General features: G+C 32.0%; 4 protein-coding genes across 6 annotated transcripts in view; 1 reads left to right on the top strand and 3 right to left on the bottom strand.

Moving 5' to 3' along the window:
• LOC101887670 (ras-related protein Ral-a) overlaps positions 1-15,468 on the bottom strand; it is a 49,161-nt gene extending 33,693 nt beyond the window's left edge. The window contains exon 1 of one of the 2 annotated variants that reach the window (XM_005180250.4): positions 14,953-15,468. The gene's annotated coding sequence lies outside the window, so the exon portion shown is untranslated. The remainder of the gene's footprint in view (positions 1-14,952) is intronic. The other variant, XM_005180252.4, reaches the window with a different exon arrangement.
• An 835-nt stretch (positions 15,469-16,303) lies between these two features.
• LOC101889404 (uncharacterized) lies at positions 16,304-18,669 on the top strand. 2 transcript variants are annotated; one of them, XR_009343145.1, is made up of 7 exons: positions 16,304-16,587; positions 16,651-16,995; positions 17,055-17,337; positions 17,394-17,638; positions 17,791-18,154; positions 18,217-18,327; positions 18,402-18,540. XR_009343145.1 is itself a non-coding variant. In XM_020035646.2 (6 exons), exons 1-6 carry the CDS (start codon positions 16,424-16,426, stop codon positions 18,499-18,501), a joined length of 1,674 nt encoding a protein of 557 aa, XP_019891205.2. In that variant the 5' UTR covers positions 16,311-16,423; the 3' UTR covers positions 18,502-18,669. The 2 variants fall into 2 exon arrangements, 1 of the variants encoding a protein (XP_019891205.2); XM_020035646.2 differs by having other exon boundaries at positions 16,311-16,587; positions 17,791-18,327; positions 18,402-18,669.
• Positions 18,325-20,199, bottom strand: LOC101889573 (NADH dehydrogenase (ubiquinone) complex I, assembly factor 6 homolog). Its single transcript, XM_011292886.3, has 6 exons — positions 19,977-20,199; positions 19,797-19,908; positions 19,620-19,739; positions 19,173-19,568; positions 18,649-18,752; positions 18,325-18,579 (listed from the first exon to the last, which is right to left on the bottom strand). Exons 1-6 carry the CDS (start codon positions 20,123-20,125, stop codon positions 18,498-18,500), a joined length of 963 nt encoding a protein of 320 aa, XP_011291188.2. The 5' UTR covers positions 20,126-20,199; the 3' UTR covers positions 18,325-18,497.
• Positions 20,200-23,324: 3,125 nt separating this feature from the next.
• Positions 23,325-24,384, bottom strand: LOC131804458 (uncharacterized). Its single transcript, XM_059127378.1, has 2 exons — positions 23,705-24,384; positions 23,325-23,440 (listed from the first exon to the last, which is right to left on the bottom strand). Exons 1-2 carry the CDS (start codon positions 24,000-24,002, stop codon positions 23,430-23,432), a joined length of 309 nt encoding a protein of 102 aa, XP_058983361.1. The 5' UTR covers positions 24,003-24,384; the 3' UTR covers positions 23,325-23,429.
• Between the last annotated feature and the right edge of the window lie 402 nt (positions 24,385-24,786).

The following is a 24,786-nucleotide window of genomic DNA, read 5'->3' as shown; positions in this document are numbered from 1 at the left end:
GTACTAACCCCAAAAAATGTCAAAATTTTTACTGATTTTTCGATTTTATTCAAAATCTGCAAGTCCTAATAGATGCATCTGTGTTGGGTAATGTGCGAAAATGGACAATATAGACATTTTCCTTCTAGTACTTCCCTCACAAAGAGTCAAAATGGGGAATATTCTTAACACTCATAAAATGTGAAATCAGAGCCCGATTGTCTTGAAATTTCACACATCCCAATATTACTAAGAACTCTATGTCTGGTATGAGAGTGGAAAGGCGGGCCACAAATTCCGGTACCTCCCCCACAAAGTGTCAAAATTGTGAATAACCATGAAGCTCATAAAACGCGAAATAAGCATCCGATTCCTTTCAAACTCGGTACCTCCCAATATTCCTATCAACACAAGATGAGGAGTTAAGATATAGTATATCGGACCACTCCTTCCGGTACTAACCCCACAAAATGTAAAAATGTTTACTGATTTTTCGATTTTATTCAAAATCTGCAAATCCTAATGGATGCATCTGCGTTGGGTAAGGTGCGAAAATGGACAATATAGACATTTTCCTTCTAGTACTTCCCTCACAAAGGGTCAAAATGTGAAATAATCTTAACACTCAAAAAATGTGAAATCAGAGCGCAATTGTCTCCAAATATTTCAAACAACTCTAGGTCTGTTATGAATGTGGAAAGTAGGACCACAAATTCTGGTACCTCCCCCATAAAGGGTCAAAATTGTGAGTAACCATAAAACTCATAAAACGCGAAATGAGCATCTGATTCCTTTCAAACTCGGTACGTCCCAATATTCCTATCAACACAAGATGAGATGTGAAGATAGAGTATATCGGACCACTACTTCTGGTACCTCTCCCACAACGGGTCAAAATTTTGAATAATTATATCTCTCATAAAATACGAAATAGGCATCCGATTATCTTTTATTACCCTGGAATACCGAAATTTGATATTGAGGTCGCTGTTGGTATATGGTGGTGGATTTGCAAACTCTACTATAATTATTCAAAAAATACTACATTTTTCTAATTTTGGATATTTTTTTCGATATTCGTACTAAATTTTACTAAATTTGGTATTTGGATACTGAGGTCAATGTTGTTTCTAGGGTTTGCTTATGAAGACGTTGAAATAGTTTTAAAAATAAATATTTGATGTGGGTCCCTTTTGCAATAATTTTATCTCTCTCTAATTATATCTCTCATAAAATACGAAATAGACATCCGATTATCTTTTATTACCACAAGATCTAGTGTGCAGGTGGAATATATCAGTCCACTTCTTCTGGTACCTCCCCCAAAAATGGTTTAACATTTTGAATTTTCATGAAATTCGAAATAAGCATTGGATTATTTTTAAATTTCATAGACCCACCTCAGCCACAAAGATCAAGTTTTCAATACTTAAATTTCTCATAATTGACGAAACAAGTCAGAGATATCGATTCAAACTTGATATATCTAAATAATTCTATCAACCACAAACTTCACAATATCAATAGGGGACATGAGTTGGGTCTCTGAGAGTACCAACAGACGGTCTTAAGGGGCTCTCTATAGACTGTCTGAGGAATATCAGTATGTAGGCAGTCTCTGTAGACGGCCATAGGCTATTTGAAAGATGTCTTTATAGACGAACTGAGGAAAGTCCTTGAGAAAATATTTTTAAAATTCGTAATTTCTGTGTACTTTTTATTTCCAAAAAAAAAAAAAAAAAAACAAAATAAAAATATTTTGAAGATATACATGGAATTTGGCAATTGATGCCAATACAAACGAAATTTGGGAATACAACATTGTTGTCTTTTTTTGGATTTCTAATTGAAAATCATTTAAAAGCAACAAGCTCTGGCCATAATGGAAATATCAGCAAGTTACAGACACATTATTCAGTAGTGTAGTCCAAACAAAAATAAAATCTTAAAATATATTTTCTTATAGAAACATTTATGGATTTTATGGCAAGAACCACAACCAAAATTTCACTGTTTTTTTTTTTTTTGTTTTTGAATTTGTTTAACCCCAAAACTGAACATTTTCAAAAAAAAAAACATCAAAATCGAATTCATTGTCTGACGTCACTAGATTGAAGAACCAAAGAAAACGCACGATTCTAGAAGTGTTTTGTGATTTTCCGAATTTATCGAAAAGCTATTAAACAACGATAGTGGTGATGATAGCTCGTGAGATAGCAAAGAAAATATTCTTTTTTTCATTTTCAGAAAAACAAGTTGGGTGCTTATTAATTTTAATTCGATTGATCTCTTCAAATAGAACACTTTTTTCCAATATTTAATTATGAATTTCAATAGCGTGATGGAAAATCTGCTTAGAACAACACGATAGCATTGGACTCTGTTCACTTATATCATATTTTTTATTGAAGCTGCAAAAAAAATTTACTTCGGTTCCGCCTAAACTTAACATCCTCAAGGCGTGAAGCCGACAAAGGAAGCCATAATTTATTTGCGTTTTCATAAAAATTGAAATTTATTGAAATAGACTGACCTCAACAGAGGACTACATTTCACAATATTTGGTCGTGGAATTTTCGACGTTTGTATTCAACAAATAACCCACTTTCGGTCATTCAATTGTTTCCAATGAATAAATTTATTTTTTTTAGATTTTCGACTCTGGTGATGTGAAATACATACAAAATAAAACTAGATGAAATGAACAATGTTCTACAAACGGAGATAGAGCCCATTTAATCCTATAAATAGCGAATATAGAGAGATACCACTATATGGGAGCTATAGGAAAACGTGACACATGAGTTTGAATCAATTATGAACTCTAAATGCCAAATTGTAAATAATTCTGTTAGAAAATGGGACTCATAGTATGGTCAAAATACTGAATATCGAGCGGTACAGCTTCTGGGAGATATACACACATCAATATTTTTATTAACACAAGATAGGTCCATTCCTTCTGGTACCATCCCCAGAACGAGTCAACATTTATATAATTATAACTCTCATAAAATGAAAAATAAGCATATGATTTACTTCAACATTTCACTCATCCAAAGATCTGGTATTAAGATGGCAGATATGGACTCACTTCTTCTGGTACCTCTTCCGCAAAGGGGCCAACATTTAGAATATCTAAAAGGCACATAAAATGTAAAATCAGTTTCCTATTCACTTTCCACACTTCCCAATATTTTTATTAACACAAGATCTGACGTGAAAATAATAGATATCAGCCTACTCCTTCGGTTACCTCCCGAAAAGGGTCGCAATTTTAAATACATATATCTATCGTAACTTGCGTAACAAGTCAGTGGTTCCGTTCAAACTTGGTCAAATATTTCTCTCGACCAGAGATCTTATGTGAACATGGAATTTATCGGTTCTCTACTTCTGATACCTTCCCCACAAAAGGTTTTAGTTTTGATTATCCGCATAAAATTGGAAATAAATGTTCGACTTTCTTTAAGTTTTAGTTTTTTTTAGTTTTTCTTATTTCATTTTTAATAGCTGTGCACAAAAAAAGAAAACATGCTTCTTCCCACCCATCAATTATAATTTAGCTTTATTTGCTTTTACTTTTCATGTTTATTTCGCATCTGTAAACATTGTTGGTCGGAACCACATGCAAACATATGGCGGCGGCGGAACCATATGTCTTCAATTGGCAGTTCGTCGTTGTTGGTTTTCTATACTGCACCTTATCAAATTGGTATAACTGGGCCAAATTCAAAATGGTTTTTTCTCTCTTTAAATATTTGAAAACAATGGAAAAAAACATCAAATCGTGCAAATAATATGGAAAACGAATGCAAACAAGGCATACATTGGATAAAAACATGGAAACAAACCATGTAAAAAAGTATCAGTCGGTTTTGCCGACATATATATTCTCTCAGCCACTGTTCGATTCTTATAGGTTCAGAGCCTCTATGGAGTAGGTTCCGAAGGAGTGGAACAATATTGTCCATTTCGTTTCAAACCTCAATAAATTTGATATACATATTTCTATGTATCAGTTTGGACTATATCACTACTTTTTGCACTATATAAAAGATATATGATCGTTTTTAGAAAATATAATGGACCGAAGTATTTCATTTTCGCACATCATCTAATGCAGATAAAATATTGGCATGGGAAAATTATCATAAATCACAAATTTCATATTCACATTTCTGGATGATTGAAATATTTATATACAATATAAGTTATTTCGCAAGTTATGACAGATATAAACCAGAACCAACCAACCAGAAGGGGCTGGCAGATATCTATCATCTTTACAACAGACCTTGTGTTAGCAAAAATTTGTAAAATTTAAAGAGAGTTAAGAGCTGTTTTACAAATTTTTGAACCCTTTGTGGGGGAGGTACCAGAAGGAGTGCGCCGATATATCCCACCTTCACAGCAGATCTTGTATTAGTATAAATAATGGGATGTGTGGAATTTAAAAACAAACGAATGATTATGTTATGATCGTTTTAGTTATTCAAATTTTTGACTCTTTGTGGAGGTGGTACCAAAAGAAATGTTCAGATCTCCACCATCTTCATAACAGATCTTGTGTTGATAGAAATATTGAAATGTGCTGAGTTTAAATGGAATCGGGTGTTAATTTCGCGTTTTATGAGCTTCATGGATATTACACATTATGATCTTTTGTGGGGGAGGTACCAGAATTAGTGGACCGATATATCTCATTTTTAAACCAGATATTTTATTATTGAAATATCGTGTGTGACATTTGAAGACAATCCTACTGTTATGTCATATTTTATGAGTTACAATTATACAAAATGTTGACTCTTTGTGGGGGAGGTACTTGATGGATTGGACCGATCTTATCAAATTTCGGACTTGATGCAAATATTAAGATTTGCAAAGTTGGAGTAAAATCAGATGATCCTTTATCTTTCTGTGCAGAGAATTTTGACCTTTTGTGGTGGAGGTACTGGAAGGAGTGACCGATATTGTCCATCTCCGTACTCAATCTAAATTTTATAATAATATTACGATGAACAAAGTTTGGACGAAATTGGATACTCCCTTCGAGAGTTCTCGCGCGCACTAGCCAAACAAATATCGCTAGATCGACTACAAATGTCCTGAAACGGATTTGGTCCAAATAGACTTAGGGTCTAAAATCGTTATTTCGTTGAGGCACGTTTTGGCCGTATCAAATGATATATAGCCTCGTTAGCCATATGGCTAAGGGTATAAAATTAGCTTAATTAAGCGGAATTTCAGTCGTTTCGTAGTGGGTTCTTTGTAAATTATGTTACAAGATAATAAAATCCATTTTTCACATTACTTGAAAAGTTCCATGCAAACACATTTGTAAACGTTTGAAGTAAGTAAGATAACACAATTCAATATGAAAAGATGACATATATTTGATGCTTTTCTATACTAATTTTTTTATTGTTAGTAAAAGATTTGCTCAACCTTCTTTCAATTCCCTTTTTTTATTTATATACAAAAAGCACTTCACAACATTTTCTTCTTCCCTCTCATCAGGCATTTAGTTTACTCTGTTACGATTTTGTTGTGTTCAAATTTTTCCAATTCAATTCGTTTTTTTTTTCTTTTTCAAACTATGTATTCATGATGATGATTAATTGGAACTTGGTCATATGTTTTTTCAGCTTATTTATTTTTGTTTGTGGTTTCTAACCAAAACGTTGGTGTTTTACTTTTTGTTATTGATGGTATTGTATTGAAGTGTATTTTTATCATCGTCTGATTTATATTTCAAAGTTAAATTTAATTGAAGGTTAATGTATGGTTAGGCTGGATAAAATAACATATAATACTCCCATGAAAGTGGGCGGGGATTTTGAATAATTTGTATATTTTATAGATTACCATTATATAAATAATATAAGTTTACCTGAAATAAAAAAAGAGAAAATTTCGTATAACAATAAAAATATTTAAAATGTTTAAAATTTTACACTAATTTTCTATAACAGCCATGATGTAATTCATGTACATACTTAATAAAAAAAATATCTTAATATTTTAATGAAAAATTTCGTAAACAAGATTTTTCTAAAGAAATGCAGCCGCTAACAAAATTTTCTACGATAAAAAAATTGTACCACAAAAGCTATCGACCACTAGATTTTTTAGAAAATATTTGCCGAAAGCAAAAAAATAATGTCGATAGCGATAGCAATATTTTCTATAGAAAATCTTGTCGATAGCAATATTTTCTATAGAAAATCTTGTCGATAGCAATATTTTCTATAGAAAATCTTGTCGATAGCAATATTTTCTATAGAAAATCTTATCGATAGCAATATTTTCTATAGAAAATCTTGTCGATAACAATATTTTTTATAGAAATTCTTGGCGATAGCAATATTTTCTATACAAAATCTTGGCGATAGCAATATTTTCTATAGGAAATCTTGTCGACAGCAATATTTTCTATAGGAAATCTTGTCGACAGCAATATTTTCTATAGAAAATCTTGTCGATAGCAATATTTTCCATAGAAAATCCTGTCGATAGCAATATTTTTTATAGAAAATTTTGTCGATAGCAATATTTCATTTAGAAAATCTTGTCGATAGCAATATTTTCTATAGAAAATCTTGTCGATAGCAATATTTTCTATAGAAAATCTTGTCGATAGCATTATTTTCTATAGAAAATCTTGTCTATAGCATCATTTTCTATAGAAAATCTTGTCGATAACAATAGTTACATAACTCTCAAAACGCACCTGCATTACAACTGCATTAAAAAAATATAATTAATCAGCATTTAAAATGGTAACATTATTACTAATCTTTTATTTATTGGTTTATAATTATGGGTCACTGTGGATTAACATAAGCGGCGGTTGTCCAGACAACCTAACTTTACGTGCGACAATGGTCATGCAAATCACAACTGATTACAAACTAAACCTTATTACATGTCAATAAAGTATAATATCAAACTTCAAAACTAAATTAAGCAAGAAACTCATCAATGAATCGTCCTCCACGTGGTCAAAAATACCGCCTCATTGCAATGTTTATAAATCCAGTACCATAGAAAAACAAAAACACAAATACACAACAACAACAATACAACTCACAATATTTGGCTAAGAAAACCTTATGAAAATATTTGTATAAAATGTTGTAAACATACAAAAAGATAACATTTGGTTAACCAAAAAAAAAAAAAAAACAGCAACAATTGGCACATAACCGTATGGGGCGGCATTTTAAAATGTCAAAAATACCAGCTTCTAACATTTAACGGTGTAGTGGATGTTGTCCATCAAACACCAAATAAAGTAGCATTAATTTACCAATAGTGACGGAAAGAGGTTTGTGTAAAATTCCTGCCTCTGTAGTTGGTTAAAATATTTGATTAAAACACAACAGAACCCACCTCTGCAACTGCGAGAACACGTTCCAAGTGATTCCAATAGATAACAATAAAAAAACTTGTGTGGGAGTGTTTGAAAGAAAACTAAAGAGGTGACGAGATAAAATTCAGATGTGCGTGATGCTGTCACTTTTGTTGGAATATCATAACTAACTTGGAATGTTTTGCGGAGCACTAACGAACGCAGTTTTAAACATTATGATAAAGTAATAAAAACGGCGATTTTCTGAAATAGAACCAAATCAAGTTGTGACAAATGGTCCATTACAAAATAAACTAATGGAAATGTGGTTTATTAAAATCAAGGTGTATTTAATAAGGTGTAATTGACAATCATATGGTTTATAATTTTTTTCATTTCTGTTTGTGAACCATATTTTAAAAAGCAATTTGTGTCGATAACAACATTTTTCATAGGAAAAATCATCGATAACAAGAACATTTTTAAAAAATATCGTCGATTTCAGCAGTTTGTACAGAAAATGTAGGAAACAAATTACAAAATCTTGTTGATAAGGATATTTTCTATAGATTAATTTTCAATACTATCCATAGAAAATGTTGTTATCGACAAGATAACAAAAATCTTGTCAATGACAACCATTTCCATATTGAATCCTTTCGATAACAACATTTTCTTGTCGATAACCATATATTTCGTAAAAAATATTTTTAATACAAAATCTAGTGATTACCAATATTCTTTATAGAAAACAATATTTTCTATAGAAAATCTTGTCGATGACACAATTTTCTATAGCAAATCTTGTCGATGACACAATTTTCTATAGCAACTCTTGTCGATAACAGTATATTCTATGGATAATCTTGCCGATAACCTATAGAAAATCTTGTCGATAACAATAACAATATTTTTTATAGAAATCCTTGTCGACGGCAATAACAATATTTTCTATAGAAAATCTTGTCGATAACAATATTTTTTATAGAAAATCTTGTCGATAACAATATTTTTTATAGCGAATCTTGTCGAAAACTATAACAATATTTTCTATAGAAAATCTTGTCGATAACTGTAACAACATTTTTATAAAAAGTCTGGTCGATAACAGTATTTGCGAGAACATTAATTTTCCCCATTCTCCAGCAAAAAATTCTCTACATTATAACCCCTATTAAACACTCTCTGTTAAACAATGTCAACATCCATAGAAACGCCATAAAATGTGCCAGTTCCATGCCCTATTTATGGCAAATAATTTACAAACCAAATGACATTTTAATTTTATTTCAGAAAAATTCAAACCTGATATGATGGCTAGGAACAAAACCAGAAAACTCCCACCATTTTTAATTAATTATACAAAAATCCCACAAAATACCATAATTTAAGAATTATGTTGTTTATTTTGTGTAAAATCGTGGAGTTGAAGGTAGAAATCTTTCCGCTTATGTTTGGCTTACAATGGCGGCGGTGGTGGTGTTGAGTGATAATCATCTTCGTTACTTGCCATCATTAGGCTTTTATATAAAGTTATTATAATTATATTTGTGTTGTTATTTCGAATTCCCAGGGAATGTTTTATTTTAGCCAACAGTTGGAACGTTTGTTGTCGGTCCGTCTGTCTGACTATCACGTGAAAGAATGAGACAGGGTTTTTTTGCCTTAAAGCTGTCATGTAGTTTTCTTGTTTTTTGTAATGTATTGTTCTCATGTTTACTTCCGTAACATTTAAGTTCAGTAAACCGCATAGTAATTGCTATGACTATTACCAGGCAGACGACTGCCGCAACATCGGGCTTTTGTTGTGAGCCAAATACCAAGCAGCAGCAATTCAACACCACTTTAAGAAACATCTTCACATTTCTTCGGCGGCCATTTACTGCAGTCGCATTTGGTCGTTGGCTATGGATGAATGCAGTGGCAGCGTTATACACAAACCAAAGAGGTTCACTACCTTTCGGCGGTATTTTAAAGGAGGAAAAAATCTCATTAGATTTTTGTTATTATTCTTGTGTGTTCGGAGGGAAATATGTTAGTTACAGTAATTTTTATTGCAGGTTATTTAATGTTGTTTTCTTAAATTTTATTTTCTTTTGTTTCACACATTACGATTACCTAGATTATACTGTTAATGTCGCCGAATCTTTACTATAAAATTATTTTATATTGTAATAATTTCTTAAGAAAATCTTGTCGATAACACAACTTTCTATAAATATTGTGTCGATAACAATATTTTATTTAGAAAATCTTGTCGATAGCAATATTTTCTATAGAAAATCTTGTCGATAGCAATATTTTCTATAGAAAATCTTGTCGATAGCAATATTTTCTATAGAAAATCTTGTCGATAGCAATATTTTCTATAGAAAATCTTGTCGATAGCAATATTTTCTATAGAAAATCTTGTCGATAGCAATATTTTCTATAGAAAATCTTGTCGATAGCAATATTTTCTATAGAAAATCTTGTCGATAGCAATATTTTCTATAGAAAATCTTGTCGATAGCAATATTTTCTATAGAAAATCTTGTCGATAGCAATATTTTCTATAGAAAATCTTGTCGATAGCAATATTTTCTATAGAAAATCTTGTCGATAGCAATATTTTCTATAGAAAATCTTGTCGATAGCAATATTTTCTATAGAAAATCTTATCGATAACAATATTTTCTATAGAAAATCTTATCGATAACAATATTTTCTATAGAAAATCTTATCGATATCAATATTTCCTATAGAAAATCTTATCGATAACAATATTTCCATTAGAAAATCTTATCGATAACAATATTTCCTATAAAAAATCATATCGATAACAATATTTTCTATAGAAAATCTTATCGATAACAATATTTTCTATAAAAAATCTTGTCGATAACAATATTTTCTATAAAAAATCTTGTCGATAACAATATTTTCTATAGAAAATATAACTTTCTTTTTAATTCACGTAGCCGGATATGCCCTAAAGTTTAGACCAAAAATTGTCGTGACAAAATCTTGTCGATAACAATATTTTCTATAGAAAATCTTGTCGATAACAATATTTTCTATAGAAAATCTTGTCGATAACAATATTTTCTATAGAAAATCTTGTCGATAACAATATTTTCTATAGAAAATCTTGTCGATAACAATATTTTCTATAGAAAATCTTGTCGATAACAATATTTTCTATAGAAAAACTTGTCGATAACAACATTTTCTATAAAAAATCTTGTCGATAACAATATTTTCAATAGAAAATCTTGTCGATAACAATATTTTCAATAGAAAATCTTGTCAATAACGCTATTTTATATAGAAAAACTTGTCGATAACGCTATTTTTATATAGAAAGTCTTGTCGACAACCATTTTTTCCAGGGAAAAATCTATAGAAAATCTCGTCGATAAACTATTTTGTGTAGAAAATATTGTCGATAACGTTACTTTTTAAAGAATTTTTTTCATATAAATAATTGGCAGAAAAAATATAACTTTCTTTTTAATTCACGTAGCCGGATTTGCCCTAAAGTTTAGACCAAAAATTGCCTTGACAAAATTAAGTGAAACCCCTGTAGGTTGGTAAATAAATCTTCTAAATTCGCCTTTCTATGTCATTAAAGAACAATAACATTTTGTTATGAATATTAACAACACACTGAAAATTTATATTTTGTGCTTTAAAAACATCATTAAAAATATAACCATAATTAAAAAGTGAAATTTTTTGTTGCAAGTTTTAAAAAGTGAGGAAATTAACTGGTCTTTAAATTTCATTTCATTGGCGAGACAATAGAAGAAAGCCAAGAATGAATGCTGTTTGGCAAAATTTCCAACATTTTAATTGTTGTTGTTGTTCTCACAGTCTTTTTTCATTTTTGTTTTCGGCGTCTGAATTTAATTTATGCGTCGAACATTGAGAGAAAGACTTAGAATTGTGTCATCATCATTTGTTTTGTGTAAAAAACAAGCGTGTGGAAGAGAAGTACAACAATGCCAATATGAATTTGTTAAAAAAAAAACAATATTGAAAATACAATTTAGAGAATCACACAGCGAGCTGACAACAGAAATCCAGTCATATTCTAGTCAGAGGTAAAAAGAGTCAACATCATTACTCATCCCCCAAAAACCAGCTCCGCATTGAGCAAATGTCGACGTCATTTGTTAAATTGTAGAGCAGGGATGGGATGTGTGATTTTCAGGAAAGGGTTTGCTGTAAAAATAGATTTTTAAGCAAATAAATTTAGAAACCTAAATCTGGGCATTTCACACCGTTTTAGATTTAAGAATCTGTCGCCAAATTCTCTCTCTTCAATTCTTTTATAAAATTAATAACTTTTATAGCTAAATACATTTTTCATTTAGTAATAATTTTTGTTCTTTCCTTACTGCTTAATGTTAAATTTGAACGAAAATTGTATCCCATCCCTGATTTAAAGTCTTCCCTCAGCCACAGCTGAAAATCGGATATGTGTCTAGCATACTCAGTTTACTAGTCGTAAAATTTTAAATAAAAGCTCAAGTGTTTTTCATGTATGTAAAGAACAAAACCTGAAATAATCAAAATACATCTTATTAGTATAACAACTTCAAAAATTGGCAAACAAACAAACAATGCAAAAAGTTTTTGTTTTGAATGATAAGATTACACAAATGTTATGTATAATCTAAAAAATCAAATATTATGAATGTATCACGAATAACGTAACAAATAATTAACGCCATTATCAGTGACAAAAATAACAGTAGAAAAATGAAAAAAAATCAAGACACTTTTTAAAACTTATATTTTTGATTGACATACAAACGCAAATTTAAATATTTCTCTTTAAAATTGATATAATTGATTTTTCGCTACTGGTATAATATTATATATATATTCAATCTATTTTTGTCAATTTATCATTGAAAATGTTAATTTTTTCCAAGAAGCATTTCATTAAAAATTTTGCTCACGATGTATTTTCAAACAATTAACATTTATGTGCCAATGATGCCATGAATCATTCTGTTTTATTTTTGAATTCTTGCGGGTATAGGAATTTCCAGAATTTTTTTTATTAAAGTTTGAACGAAACATATGTTTGTTTTTTAATTGTATCGAAATAGTTCTAAAACATTATGCGGGTCAAATCGTATGGATTTAGGGAATTCTATACAATATCACCACTCTTGGCAAAAATCCATGCACATGCCACACAACACGCGTAACAATGGTTCTATTGAGAGTCAAGTTCGATGAACATTTCAGTGGCGTTTAGAAAGGCCAAATACAAAAATACCAAACATACATGCGTATGACCAAAATTTTAGCCATCTTGGTGGATTACAATATTCTAGGTAATGAGACAGCAGACGAATTGGAATTGCGAATCAACTGACATTAAAGATGAGAATTTGGTTAGACCACTCCGATGCCACTTCTTTCGTGCAATACACACAATAATGTCCCTAAGAAAATCTGATCTATAAACTTCGAGAAGAGAACAAGACCGCTAAATTCCATGGCGAAATCTAACCTAAAAATTGAGGTGGGCTTCGTCACAGGTCACTGCAGCGCGAGAGCCAAGACTTCTAAATAGTGTAATGGCGACATTGTTTACTGTAGGATCTGCAATATTAGGAAGAAATTGAGAGAGTCGTACATGTGCTTTGCCACTGTCCAACTCCCACCAATGTGAGACACAGGTTTGTAGGAGAGCAAAAATCAAACGATCTGTCTCCATTCTCTAACACACATCCTGCAGTAATTATTCAATTAATCAGATAAGTGGCTAAAACAACGACACGATAAAGTTTTTCTCATGGACTACTATTTAATTCTATTATTTTTCCCAAATTTCTTCTCGAAACTTTAGAGAAACTTTAGAGGAATGGCTACCCTAAGTAACCGCGCGTTCTCTAACCTAACCTAAGGTAACTGAGTGACAGGCGAATATAGGGTCTTATATAATTATTGCGGTGAGTTACAAAATGCAGGAAAAACTTACAATACCAGCCATACTTTGGGAGATATGAAATAACCTGTAATGCGCAACTAATCTTAAGGTAAAAGAAATGTTTAAAGCATATCTTCTTATAATATACATATAATATTACGCGGACACAGACACAACATAACAAGCGACCTCCCACCAAACAAGGAGAAGATACATTTGTAGAGAATTTCGAAAGGTTCTATAAAATATTTCTCCATTTATTTAAAACGTATAAAATATTCAAAAACGGAAACATGATCTTTTGATCTTTTATTTTATTTGAAAGCAAAGTAAACAGAGTTGGTAACTTAATGTAAAAACTATAATTCTACGGAAAAAACTTTTCATAGCAAACGAAGACTTGGGCTAAAATTGGCTTCCTGCAGATAGCGACATACATTAAGAATTTTCAAAATCAAAAATGGTATTCTAGGCATTAGCCTAAATTCTTCAAACCCTACGTTCTGTGATATGTATGTACTTATATAGAGTATATGTTTGGGGTCGCGCTTGAATGATTTTATAAACCTTCAAACACATTGGTCTAATATTAATAAATTTCCACTCCTAAATGTTTTCAATTCCAATATTTACTATTTTTCCCCCATTTATTATCGTATTCACATAACCCTTATCAAATCATATTAAAAACAAACAAGAATAAACATACGGCAACACTTTTTAGGACATACGGCAACAAAAGGACAAAAAACAGGAAGGAAAATATGACAGCAAATAAATGAGGAACTAAGTTCAAATAAGAATTCTGCGGCGAGAGAGAGCAAACATAGGAGAGAGAACAAATAGGAATTTTTCGTTTGACATGTGCAATAGACAGCAACAAAAAAAGCACATCATTAAGAGGGGGTGGTGAAAAGAAATACGTCATCAATGATGCAAAAAAAAAAAAAAAAACAAGAACAAGAACGGAGGGAAGACAAAAAATAAACTCATTCAAAGGGCTGCCGCCGCGACTTCATTCAATGACATTAATAGCAACTAGACTGTGCTCTGTGCAGCTGATAAAATTAATGGGCATTGATTAGTGAAATGAATACTTTTTGACTGACACACAACGACAGCGACAGCAGTAGCTGCTGAAACTAAAAGAGAAGGAGGAGGAGGAGGAAAGTAAATTGCCACAATACTCCAAAATGTGGATACACGCGAATACACACACCATATAACACCATAGCTTGCTCATAAAAGGGAGTGGTATGCGGCGCAACGGGGAGCGGGGAAGAAGAATCCCCATACAATGTAACGTCAGTTAGTCGGCCAAACCAACCAAAACAATGTGGAACAAAAATTGCTATTCGAAAAGAATTCCACAAGAGGCGTTGTCTGTACTCGAACGGATGGATGGATAGATGTTTGGTTGGTGATGATATTCACAATAAACATACCATCTAAATTAGATGATGCAGAGCATTAAAACACAAAATATTGAAAAAATATAACACCATGTGTATGGGGAAAGTAAAAACTATGCAAAAATAAAAACTTCCAATTGGAACTGCAAATTGGCAAAGGTTTGACAGGCAGGGCTGGGTGACAGGGTGTTGTTATCTATTTCTGCTTGAACACACACACACGCTCGGCGGCTCACAACACATTTTTAACTTTTACCATATGGGTGACTTACCTCTTTTTATGATTCTAGGAGGTCTGCTGGAATGAATAATCCTTAATCCTGACAGTGACCGAATGTATGTGTGCGATGAAACGCTTGTTGTGGAATTTCTATTTCTTCGAAAAGGGTTTATCATACAATTATTTTATATAAAAACGGGCGTTGTTTTCTTTTTGATGTTTGGTAGAAAAATTTCACTTTCTTCTTTAGTAAATGCTTTTTTCACTAGAAATTTGTCACAATTCTTCTTCACTACTCTTTTTTCGGAATATTTTTTGCACAGAGATTTGCGCGTTTTCTCTTCGTTGATTTTTGTTACTGGTGCTTCAGGTTTTTGCTTTCGCGTTTAAACGTCAAAAAGTTGGTAATATTTAATAAAAAAAATTTTAAAATTTTTATTATTAAATTCTAGTTATTGTATAAATAAATGCAGATTTTATTTTCTGCAGTTTTAATCAAGTATTTATCAAAATTCACCTAAGTCTTGTTTTTTCTTCTTTCAACGAACGAATGATTTCTACTCACACACAGGGATATGCAGGTCGGTTTTCGACTAATCGATTTATCGACTTTTGGTGTTGAAAATCCAAAAAGTCGATGTCTACTTCTTTATGTGGTGAAAATCGGAATTTCAAGATTACGTAATCGATTTTAAAACCAGTGTAATCTTGTAATAATATCTGCAAAAAGTGGAATTTCACTACTTTTAACATAATATATCCGCAAATAAAAAGTTTTTAAATATAAAATTTTGCATTCATAATTTGATTTTTTCCTTTTTTATTACACTTTATTTTGACATCATTGTATCATTGGGTTGTCAGGGTTGTATTTTTCAAATTTAATCATTCTGTCCTACCGTGTAAGCATGGTAGAAGAATGATGTAGATTCAGGTAGATTCATCAACGCTTGGGAACATTGATATGTCAAAAAAAATTGAATATTTCTTCAAAAATAAGTAGACTTTTATATGTTTTCCTACATGACGCCAATCGAAAGTCGTTTTGCTAAGCAGTTTTTAATAATATTTAAAAATTATAATAATTGTTCATTCAAATATTTCCATTCTAAAATTGGTTTGACAGTTCAGTGTCCCAGCAACTTTGTCCCCGCCTTTATCTGCTTCTTCTACCATGCTTCTTCCTGAAATTATTTGCAAGTCTTTGTCTTTCTATTTTGGAATTCGTAAGCCTAATTGTTATTTTTTTTTTTATAAAAAAAGCTAAATATTTGGGTGCTTTCTTTCTTTTTATGACGGACAATTTTTTTTTTTTGCCTTGACAGATCAGATTCACAGCTTGATTACTTTTCACAGCTTTCTTGCAAAAGAGCATAAAATTCCCTTACTCCCTCAGCAAGTAGTTACGAAAAAATTTCTGTAGGAAAAGTAACCAAACATACCTAATTTTGGACGAGCCCTATTCAATTCTATAACTTAATTTTTCAAATAATCAATTTTTATTTATAAACCGAATATAAGCAATGACTGAATTTGTGTTAACGACAGCATGTAAAACATTAGAGAAAAAAGATCTTAACGAAGCAGAAGGGATTCCTAGCCATGATATTTTCAAAATAGAAAATATAACCGTTATAAAGCCACCGTTATTGAAAATTTTCTATTGGCAAAAATTTGACATTGATGGGTAATAAAAAGAGAATTCATTCATATTTTCATGAAAAAAGTAATAAATATGTTTTTATTCTAGATTTAATGAGAAACTGTCCTCGGATGCGAATCACATTGAACATAGCTTATATCTGCCAACTCGTCAATTGCAAAGTAAGCCCCTGAAAATAGTTTTCTGGTTACGGAATTTGTCATCCCATCACTCCTTGACCATAACTTTGAAACGTTTACAAAACTGTCAATGTGTGCCACTTGAGACCAGAGTCGGATTCAATCAATTTCGTTATTTATATCATTGTCCCCATAGACGATTGATAAATATTTCACAAGAAATCCTTCATTTACGGCCAAATGATTTGGTGGCCATGTCAATGGTGGCTTATTTTTATCTCTATGGATCGTATATGCTCTCCTACGAGATGAGGTTAACTAAGCTAAATTTATCTTTAATTGTGAATCCCATTTTTTAAACTCAGTTTGCAGTTGTTCGAATTCCCGTGTAATTATATGGAATTTTCATTTGAATATTGTCACTATGGATCCAATTGAAAGCGTCTTAACACGTGAATTGCTGCCAATTAATGTCAAGGAATATCGCCGCTTATCCCAGGCTATATGGATACGTAATATAACGGCACAAAATTTACAATTTCGTTTTAAGGCAAGAGACCGAGGCTTTTGTTTAATCAACTCCAATATGACAGTGCCTAGACAAAGTGTTTGGCCATTGATTGTGGACTACAGACCAAGTGATTTTGAAAATGATGTAAGAATTCAGGGAATCTTTTAGTGGCTTTAGTGGTTGATAATTTATTTCAATAGCTCTGTCTAACAATGTCGATTGATGGATTTAATTATAATATTACCTTGTCATGTAAAGGTACCTTGGATGATGAAAATGCTCTTGTCGAACCAATCGTTCCCATCAATGATTATGAATGTTCAGATTTTTTATATGTTTTGTATCCGAATAAACTAAATTTTTTCATGGAGCCAAATGAGGAACGTTCCCAGATGGTGGCTCTACATAATCACAATCAAATGTGCATGGAATTCAAATGGCAAACGTAAGCTTTATATACACATAGATTAAGGAGCCGTTCTGAACCTCAAATTATATTAATTCGTTTCCAAAATTAAGATTTTTATTCTTTCTTACTGCCTGAAGAAAAATCTTTCCAATTTATTAATCCAAATTACACGCACTCTTTAACTCTAGCTATTCCATAAATGGCTATTTCATTTTCACATTCGAACCCATACAATTCACTCTGAAACCACATCATTCCAAGCTGTGTGTTGTTCATTGTAAAACCTACGACAAGCCGTTGCATTTTCGCAATATACCGGCTGTGTTGGAAGTTCATCGTATATTGGATAAATCAACACAAATAGCCCAACAACTGTTGACGGAAATTGAATCAATTGACGATCCAAAATGGAAAGAGGATAGCTATATGGAACATGTATTTCTACATATAAATTTAAAAGTGAATTTTGCTGAAATTAAACCCATTGTAACCAAATCAGTGGAAGAAAAAACCGAATCAGTGCCATTAGTTATACCCATAGATGATGATTTGGCATTACCTCAAAATTCCAAAATAACAATATTTGAAAAACTTTTTTGGTGTTACCTATCCAGATCAAATCATATGCGCAATAATGATAAAATACCCTGTAATTTAAGTTACGACGAGGTTCTGCAACGTTCCCCAATTGATAGTAATGCCAGCAGAAAAATCAAAGATCGTTTGTATGTTTTAACTTTTTAATTTAATTTTTACTTTAAACATAGTTTAATTTGCTATTGTTCCTATATTTTTATAGGAAACTAATTTCCTTTATGAATTTCATTCTGGCTGAAAGCTGTCGTGACCTTTCAAAAAATCACCGTTTTGTACCTCTGGAAGTTTTGGATACTCCTTAAAATTTTCCTCTAAGATTTCGCATATACAAAGAAAATGGTAGCATCGAATCTCTTTGCAGGCATGATTGATGCGTTAAGCTGTGAGTAAAAAAGGAAAAAAATTAAAATTCTATATTTTTTTAACAAATTAAATAAATAATGGCATACTTGAAGTTTGCCAATCTTAAACGTTCTAAATAACGATCAATGGCAACAGCGGGTAAGAAAAGCTTACGAACTTCCTTTGGAACCTTGTCGGAAAGATTACGAGCCTGAAAAATTGAAAAATCTTAGTATAATTTAAAGATGATAATAAGAATAAGAGGAATGACTGTTTTCATACAGAAGTTCTGAAATTCTAATTATGATGAACACTATTTATATGGAACACTATAAGATTCCAGAAGAACATGGAATTCTTATGTTAAAGACCAGAGGTTGTGAATATGGAAAAGTCTACTTATAGATCTTCTTATAGATAAATTGCAAGACCATAGTATGTTGGGCCAACACATTATCACATAACAAATGGCCAGGCTAAATAGCATTTTATAAGGTTTTTTAATGAAAGTTAATGTGTTTTAGTTCAAATTATCTCAAGGACACGTTAGAACAAAAAACGCAGAATTCTCTTGGATTTCTTTCCCTGTTGATGACTTTTATATAAAAACCCTATATCAATAATTCCTTACCATTTCTAAATGTTGATGTGCCACTGTTGCTACTTCAAAAATACAATCTTCGACACCCTTATCATTTGCTTTCGCACGCAAAACACGCTCCTGACTTACACCATTCTTAATTAGGACTTCCTGTGGTATATTTAAGGCTTGACTACGTTTGGTATAGGGCACTGACCGCAGCAATGTAACAATACCTTGTGCTTTTCCTAAATGTGAGGCAGCATGATCCACGTTCATATCCTTAACGCCAGTTAATTGCACAAGCAGATATAGAAGAGAAGAATACGTTTGTTCTGCATATGTTTCCAAATCTTTTATTGTTACAAACGGTTCATTTGGTGCACGGTCGCGAGCGTTGACTAGACGTTTTAAATATACCTTATTTAATTGGAAGCTATCTATGGTCTGCAAATAAATCAAATTAACAAATTGTTTTATTGTGAGGAGTTTACATACCTTTTTCAACTCCCTTAACACCGGCTGATCCGACACATACGATTTTTCTTTGGCATAACATTTTTCTATGGAATGAAACCAGAATTTCAAGCGCATCTTTGCTATATGGTCCTCTGAAACCTAAATAAAATTTCCTAAAATGATCAAATGAAATTGTCCAGTTTTCTAACTGCTTACATTTGACGAGCATTTGGCCACCTCTACATTGAATGCTCTCAGCGCAAAGGCATGCCTACGATGGGCATTGTCCAACAGCAAGGTACACAAATAGTTCTCATGATCATTTTTCCTTAAAAAAATAACAATTTTTATATAATCACAAATGACCAACAATTTTTTTAAAAATGCACTACTTACTCCACCAAATTCATACAATATCTTTCAGCCGACTTGCCATTATTTGTTTGCTGATTCGTACCATGCTGTCGCCTTTGCTGCTGTTGCAAAAGAATTCGTAAATTTCTTAAAGAAATTTCAAAATTTGTACATTTCTTAAGAAATTTCATTTCAAAAATGAAAAACGTGAAAAACGTCCCAACGAAGCGAATATAAAGGCCAAAAAGCAATACTCGATAAAAAATAAACAGAAAGCAAAGACCCCGGTACTCTGTTGTTTACGAATGAGTGTAATGCATAACGCCCGGGTACTCTGTTGTTTACGAATGAGACATGAGAGAATTGAACATCTTCACTAAAGAGCTCGGAACTAGCTGCTACTTTTCCGAGTGATTAATGTATAATCAGCTGTCTTGGAAGGGGTGTACTTAGGCCATGGTAGAAGAATACAGGTAGTCGCATCGACACAGCTGCTGGGACAATGAACTGTCAAACTGATTTTGAAATCGAAAATGTTGAATGAAAAATTGTTGAAGTTTGTAAAAATTTTTGAAAAATACATATTATATCAACCTCCGATTTGCGTCATATAAGAAAACATATACAAATCTACTTATTTTTGACAAAACATTTTGAAAATTTTTACATATCAATGTTCCTAACCGTTGATGCATCTACCTATATTCTTCTACCATGACTTAGGCCAAGCTATCTGTCGATAAATCCATAATCGCCAGTGCCTCTTTTGCGATAACAGGGGTCACCATGTGTGGGCGAGGTTGACAGTTGGAAAGGAGAGGCTATGTAATCGCATCACTTTCCCATAAAACCCCCATCTAAAACTAAAAATATGATAGTTAATAAAGAAAAAATTGTATATGGAGAACTATGTATAAAATGTATATACAAAAAAAAAAAAAAAAAAAAAAAAAAAAAAAAACAAACACTACAATACAATTCAAATTCAAACACTACAAATCCAATTCAACAAAGATAACAAAAAAAAAATATTTACAATTCGAAAGTATTTCAATTCAAAAAAATAAGTAAAATAAACTACACTAACTACAATTCAACAATTAAAAATCAAAAAAATCAACAACAGAACAGAAGAAGATATTGAAAAAAAAAACAAAGCAGACACTATTAGAACAGAAATACAGCGTTGCATAGTAGACATTATTCAGTGGGCAAATGAAATTGAAAAAAAAACATAAATAAATTTCTATTAATTTCGATTGGTATTAAAAGGTTGTGATTTAAAACATTTCTCAGACCAAAAAAATGCACGATCAAGAGATCCGGTTAGTGTGATAACATAATCGGATCTTGCCTTAACATTAATTAGTTCTACAAAGGTAGGTCTTCTCCCACAACGTTTTCTAATCTCAATGAAATCACTTTCGAGGGATTCATTCATACAATTTTTAACTATTAAATTTGGATACTCCATAAACAGAGAAGACAATGTTAATAAACTAAATTGGAGCATTTGTGGAATGTTGCCGCATTCCACATGCTGTAAGAAATCAATGGCTTTATTAACTATTGAAATTAGTTCAAACTGTTCAATTCTTTCAAAGCAAAGTCTCACAATTGGAACCATCCCAGATATAAATTTTTTCGTTGCCTCTAGACTCGATTGTCTATCTTCGGAAAAATCGGAAAAATCAACTATATTGAGAGCATGAACCACATTTTGGTTAAAAAGTGCCGCAATTCTCTCCATAGGATCGTGCTCGAAGTTATATGACTTGTAATAACTGGGACATAAAGTGGTTTTTCGCAATTGTGGACTGTATTTATCGTTATAATTTAATTCGGAATCTAAATTGAAAATATGTAACAAAAAATCAGGAGATGCGACGTCCTGTTTTTTCCCCAGCATGTTTTTTATATATAGACAATGTTCAAAAAAGTTATTAACTAAGGAATTAAGCATGTGGGGAATGTCGTATATACAACGCGTACCGTCTTCGGCGTTTGGAGGAAAAGGAATAATGGCAACATTCGAGCCACGATATTGCTCAACAAATTTATACTGGACGGGATATCTGTCGCAAATGCAGATAATTATATTCAATTGCAATGGCTGCAGATTCTGGAACGCCATTAAAAGAATTGATTCCAGTAATAATGTGTTGTATTCCTTTGTAAGAACGAATCCTTCAAGCAACCTCCAATCACTATTCAAGCCAACTAACTGCAGTCCTAAAGCATATGTAACGGTGTTATTATCGCCAGTGTCTGTAACTTTAAGTTGGTCAAATTGCAAAGCGCAATGACGTTGCTCTTCCGTCATATCATTGAAAATATTGCGCAAAACACCAATTACGTTGTCATCGAATCCTATTGCCAGAGGTTTAGTTTGACGACTAAAAACGTAATCAGGACTGAGTAGGTTAAATTTCAATATGTTTAACATGTATGCATACTGACTCTTTGAAAAGAGATACACATGTTGTAAAACCTTAATTTCCTCAGCGGTGTTTGGAGATGTAGAGCAGTTGCAAATGACACGTGAAAATGCTTTGCTCGAATTACTGGCATCTGTTTAGGGGAAAATGCCAACACCACGAAGACTATCAATTTTTTTTTTTGAAGATCCCCGATTTTTTCTTCACAAACAACCACAGTGCCTTTAAGACTTTCGTTTTCTTGCTCGAGGGAACGAACTTTGTCTTGAAGAGAGCTGTTTTCATTTCTAAGGGAAGAAACCTCTGCTCTGAGCATTTTAATTTCATCCCTTAGAAGTTGTCCCTTGGTTTCTAGTTTTTTATCTTCTTCCGATCTATATTCAAAACTACATTCTGCGTTATATTCTAAATTAGGTACACTTAAACTTCCATTTGCAAATCCTGACGTTTTCTCCCCATCACTACATACTGTGGGATCATCTAGAAAAAACCCAATTTAAAATTAGTCTTAACTAATTTAATATTCTATATAAATCGTATTAAAAATTACATTTGATTTTTATTTCATAATGCAAGTGTTAGAGTTATATGTCCTATAATATTATAATATAATGTATATTTTATTGGATTTATAGTGCTAGAAAATCTTGAATAGAGCCACATCCCTTTTTAATGTTTTTCCATTAATTAATAGTAAAAAAAAAGTTCACATTGAACTGCAGTAAAATTTTATATTAGAAAAGTTTAGGAATGGAATTGAATCACACAACGTCATATCGATATTGATACTAGTAATAGAGTCAAATCAGTGGCTATTTCCGATTCCTGTTAAACCATAGTTGTAGGTACAGAACTCGAAACAAACAATTTAATAAACCAAATAAGCCACGTTTCTAATTATTTATTGTATTATTTATTGTTATTGTTAAATCATAACAATTTTTAAATCATAACATCAGTCCTTACCGACGAAGGTGGAAACCCTGTTTCACTTAAGCCGAGTTTTCATAAGTGAACCAGCGTTTTTAACTTTAAATGCAAATAATGAAGAATATGACTAAAAGGGGGCTAAAAAATGTATTTATGAATATTTTGAAGTTGTTGGAGTATATGTTCCTAATGGCATGACTTCCATATTTACATAAATATATTTTATATACAATTTGATATTTAAGTCTCGTCATAATATAACATGACTTATGAATCCATATGTACTTCGGTACAGGTAGTACTGATGTACAAATAAATAAATATAAATATATAAAATAAAATAATCGATAATGATTTTCCTTAATATTCTCGATTTCATAATCAAAGAACTACTCGACTTACATTCATCGATGGTCATAGCTGTCGTCTCAACATCTACTGTATTGAAGGCAAGTGGAGGTGGCAACTGCAGACTAGGTACTGCTGTCGATAGCAGACGCTTGGATCCAGTCATCATATTAGCATACATGCTTGCCTCAAAATGTTTTTCGCAGATTTTTGAGCCACCATTACAGCTTATTCCATAAAGATTTTTCAACATTGGTTTCCATCCATTTTTTACAGCATGGAAAATGTGTTTGCTGTTGCCATTTTTTGAATTATCGCACACTGGTATGCAGCAACGTCTTGGAGGTGGCATTCCTTTGAAAATGAAATACAACGCAAAGCTTAGTAAGAACCCAAGGAACGCTTATAGTCATGATTGAATTTGATTAACGAAGCACTGCTTCGCCTCCAGTTTAACACATGATAGCATGGCCTACCCCCCTTCCAAGATAACTGTGTCAATCAAGGAACAAAAGATAAATAACAAATGGTCCCTGTTTTACCGCAAAATATGAAAATATGCATCTGCTGTTTATTCAAAACAAATACAAAAATGTATATGGATTGGCAGAATATGGACCATTGTGGTCATTGTACCATGTCATCCCATATCATGGGACATGGGGCACTAAAAGAAGTAGAAGTAGCTTTGTTTGGCTGTGTCGTACATTGATTTCATTCACTGCAGTATACGGTTCCCCTTCCAAGCCTACCAAATTTATGTCAAAATGCAATTATTGTGATTGAATTTAAAATTTTCTATCGTAGTTTGACAGACATGGTAGAAAAAGAAAAAAGAGGAAGGTAGTCGCCTCGACACATGGCACTTGGTTTCAAAACAGTATTTGGAATCCATGATGTCCAAGGCCCATTAAACCCATTAAAAGTTTACATAGTCGTTTAAGTCGCACTAAAACTACAATTGAGATCATAATGTCTGTCAAAGTGTTATAATTATATTTAATAATAATAATAATGACATGTAAATCGGCTGTTCGTATCGGATGACATGCTATGGATACATATTCAATAGAACCGACCATTAAAGAAATCTTTCGTCCTGTTTTTAATGAAAATTTAAAATAAACAAGTAAGCA

Source organism: Musca domestica, unplaced genomic scaffold, assembly GCF_030504385.1.
Source record: "Musca domestica strain aabys unplaced genomic scaffold, Musca_domestica.polishedcontigs.V.1.1 44, whole genome shotgun sequence".
NCBI lineage: Eukaryota > Metazoa > Arthropoda > Insecta > Diptera > Muscidae > Musca > Musca domestica.
The sequence above is the reverse complement of the archived record's forward strand: the minus strand, read 5'-3'. Positions and strand labels throughout refer to the sequence as shown.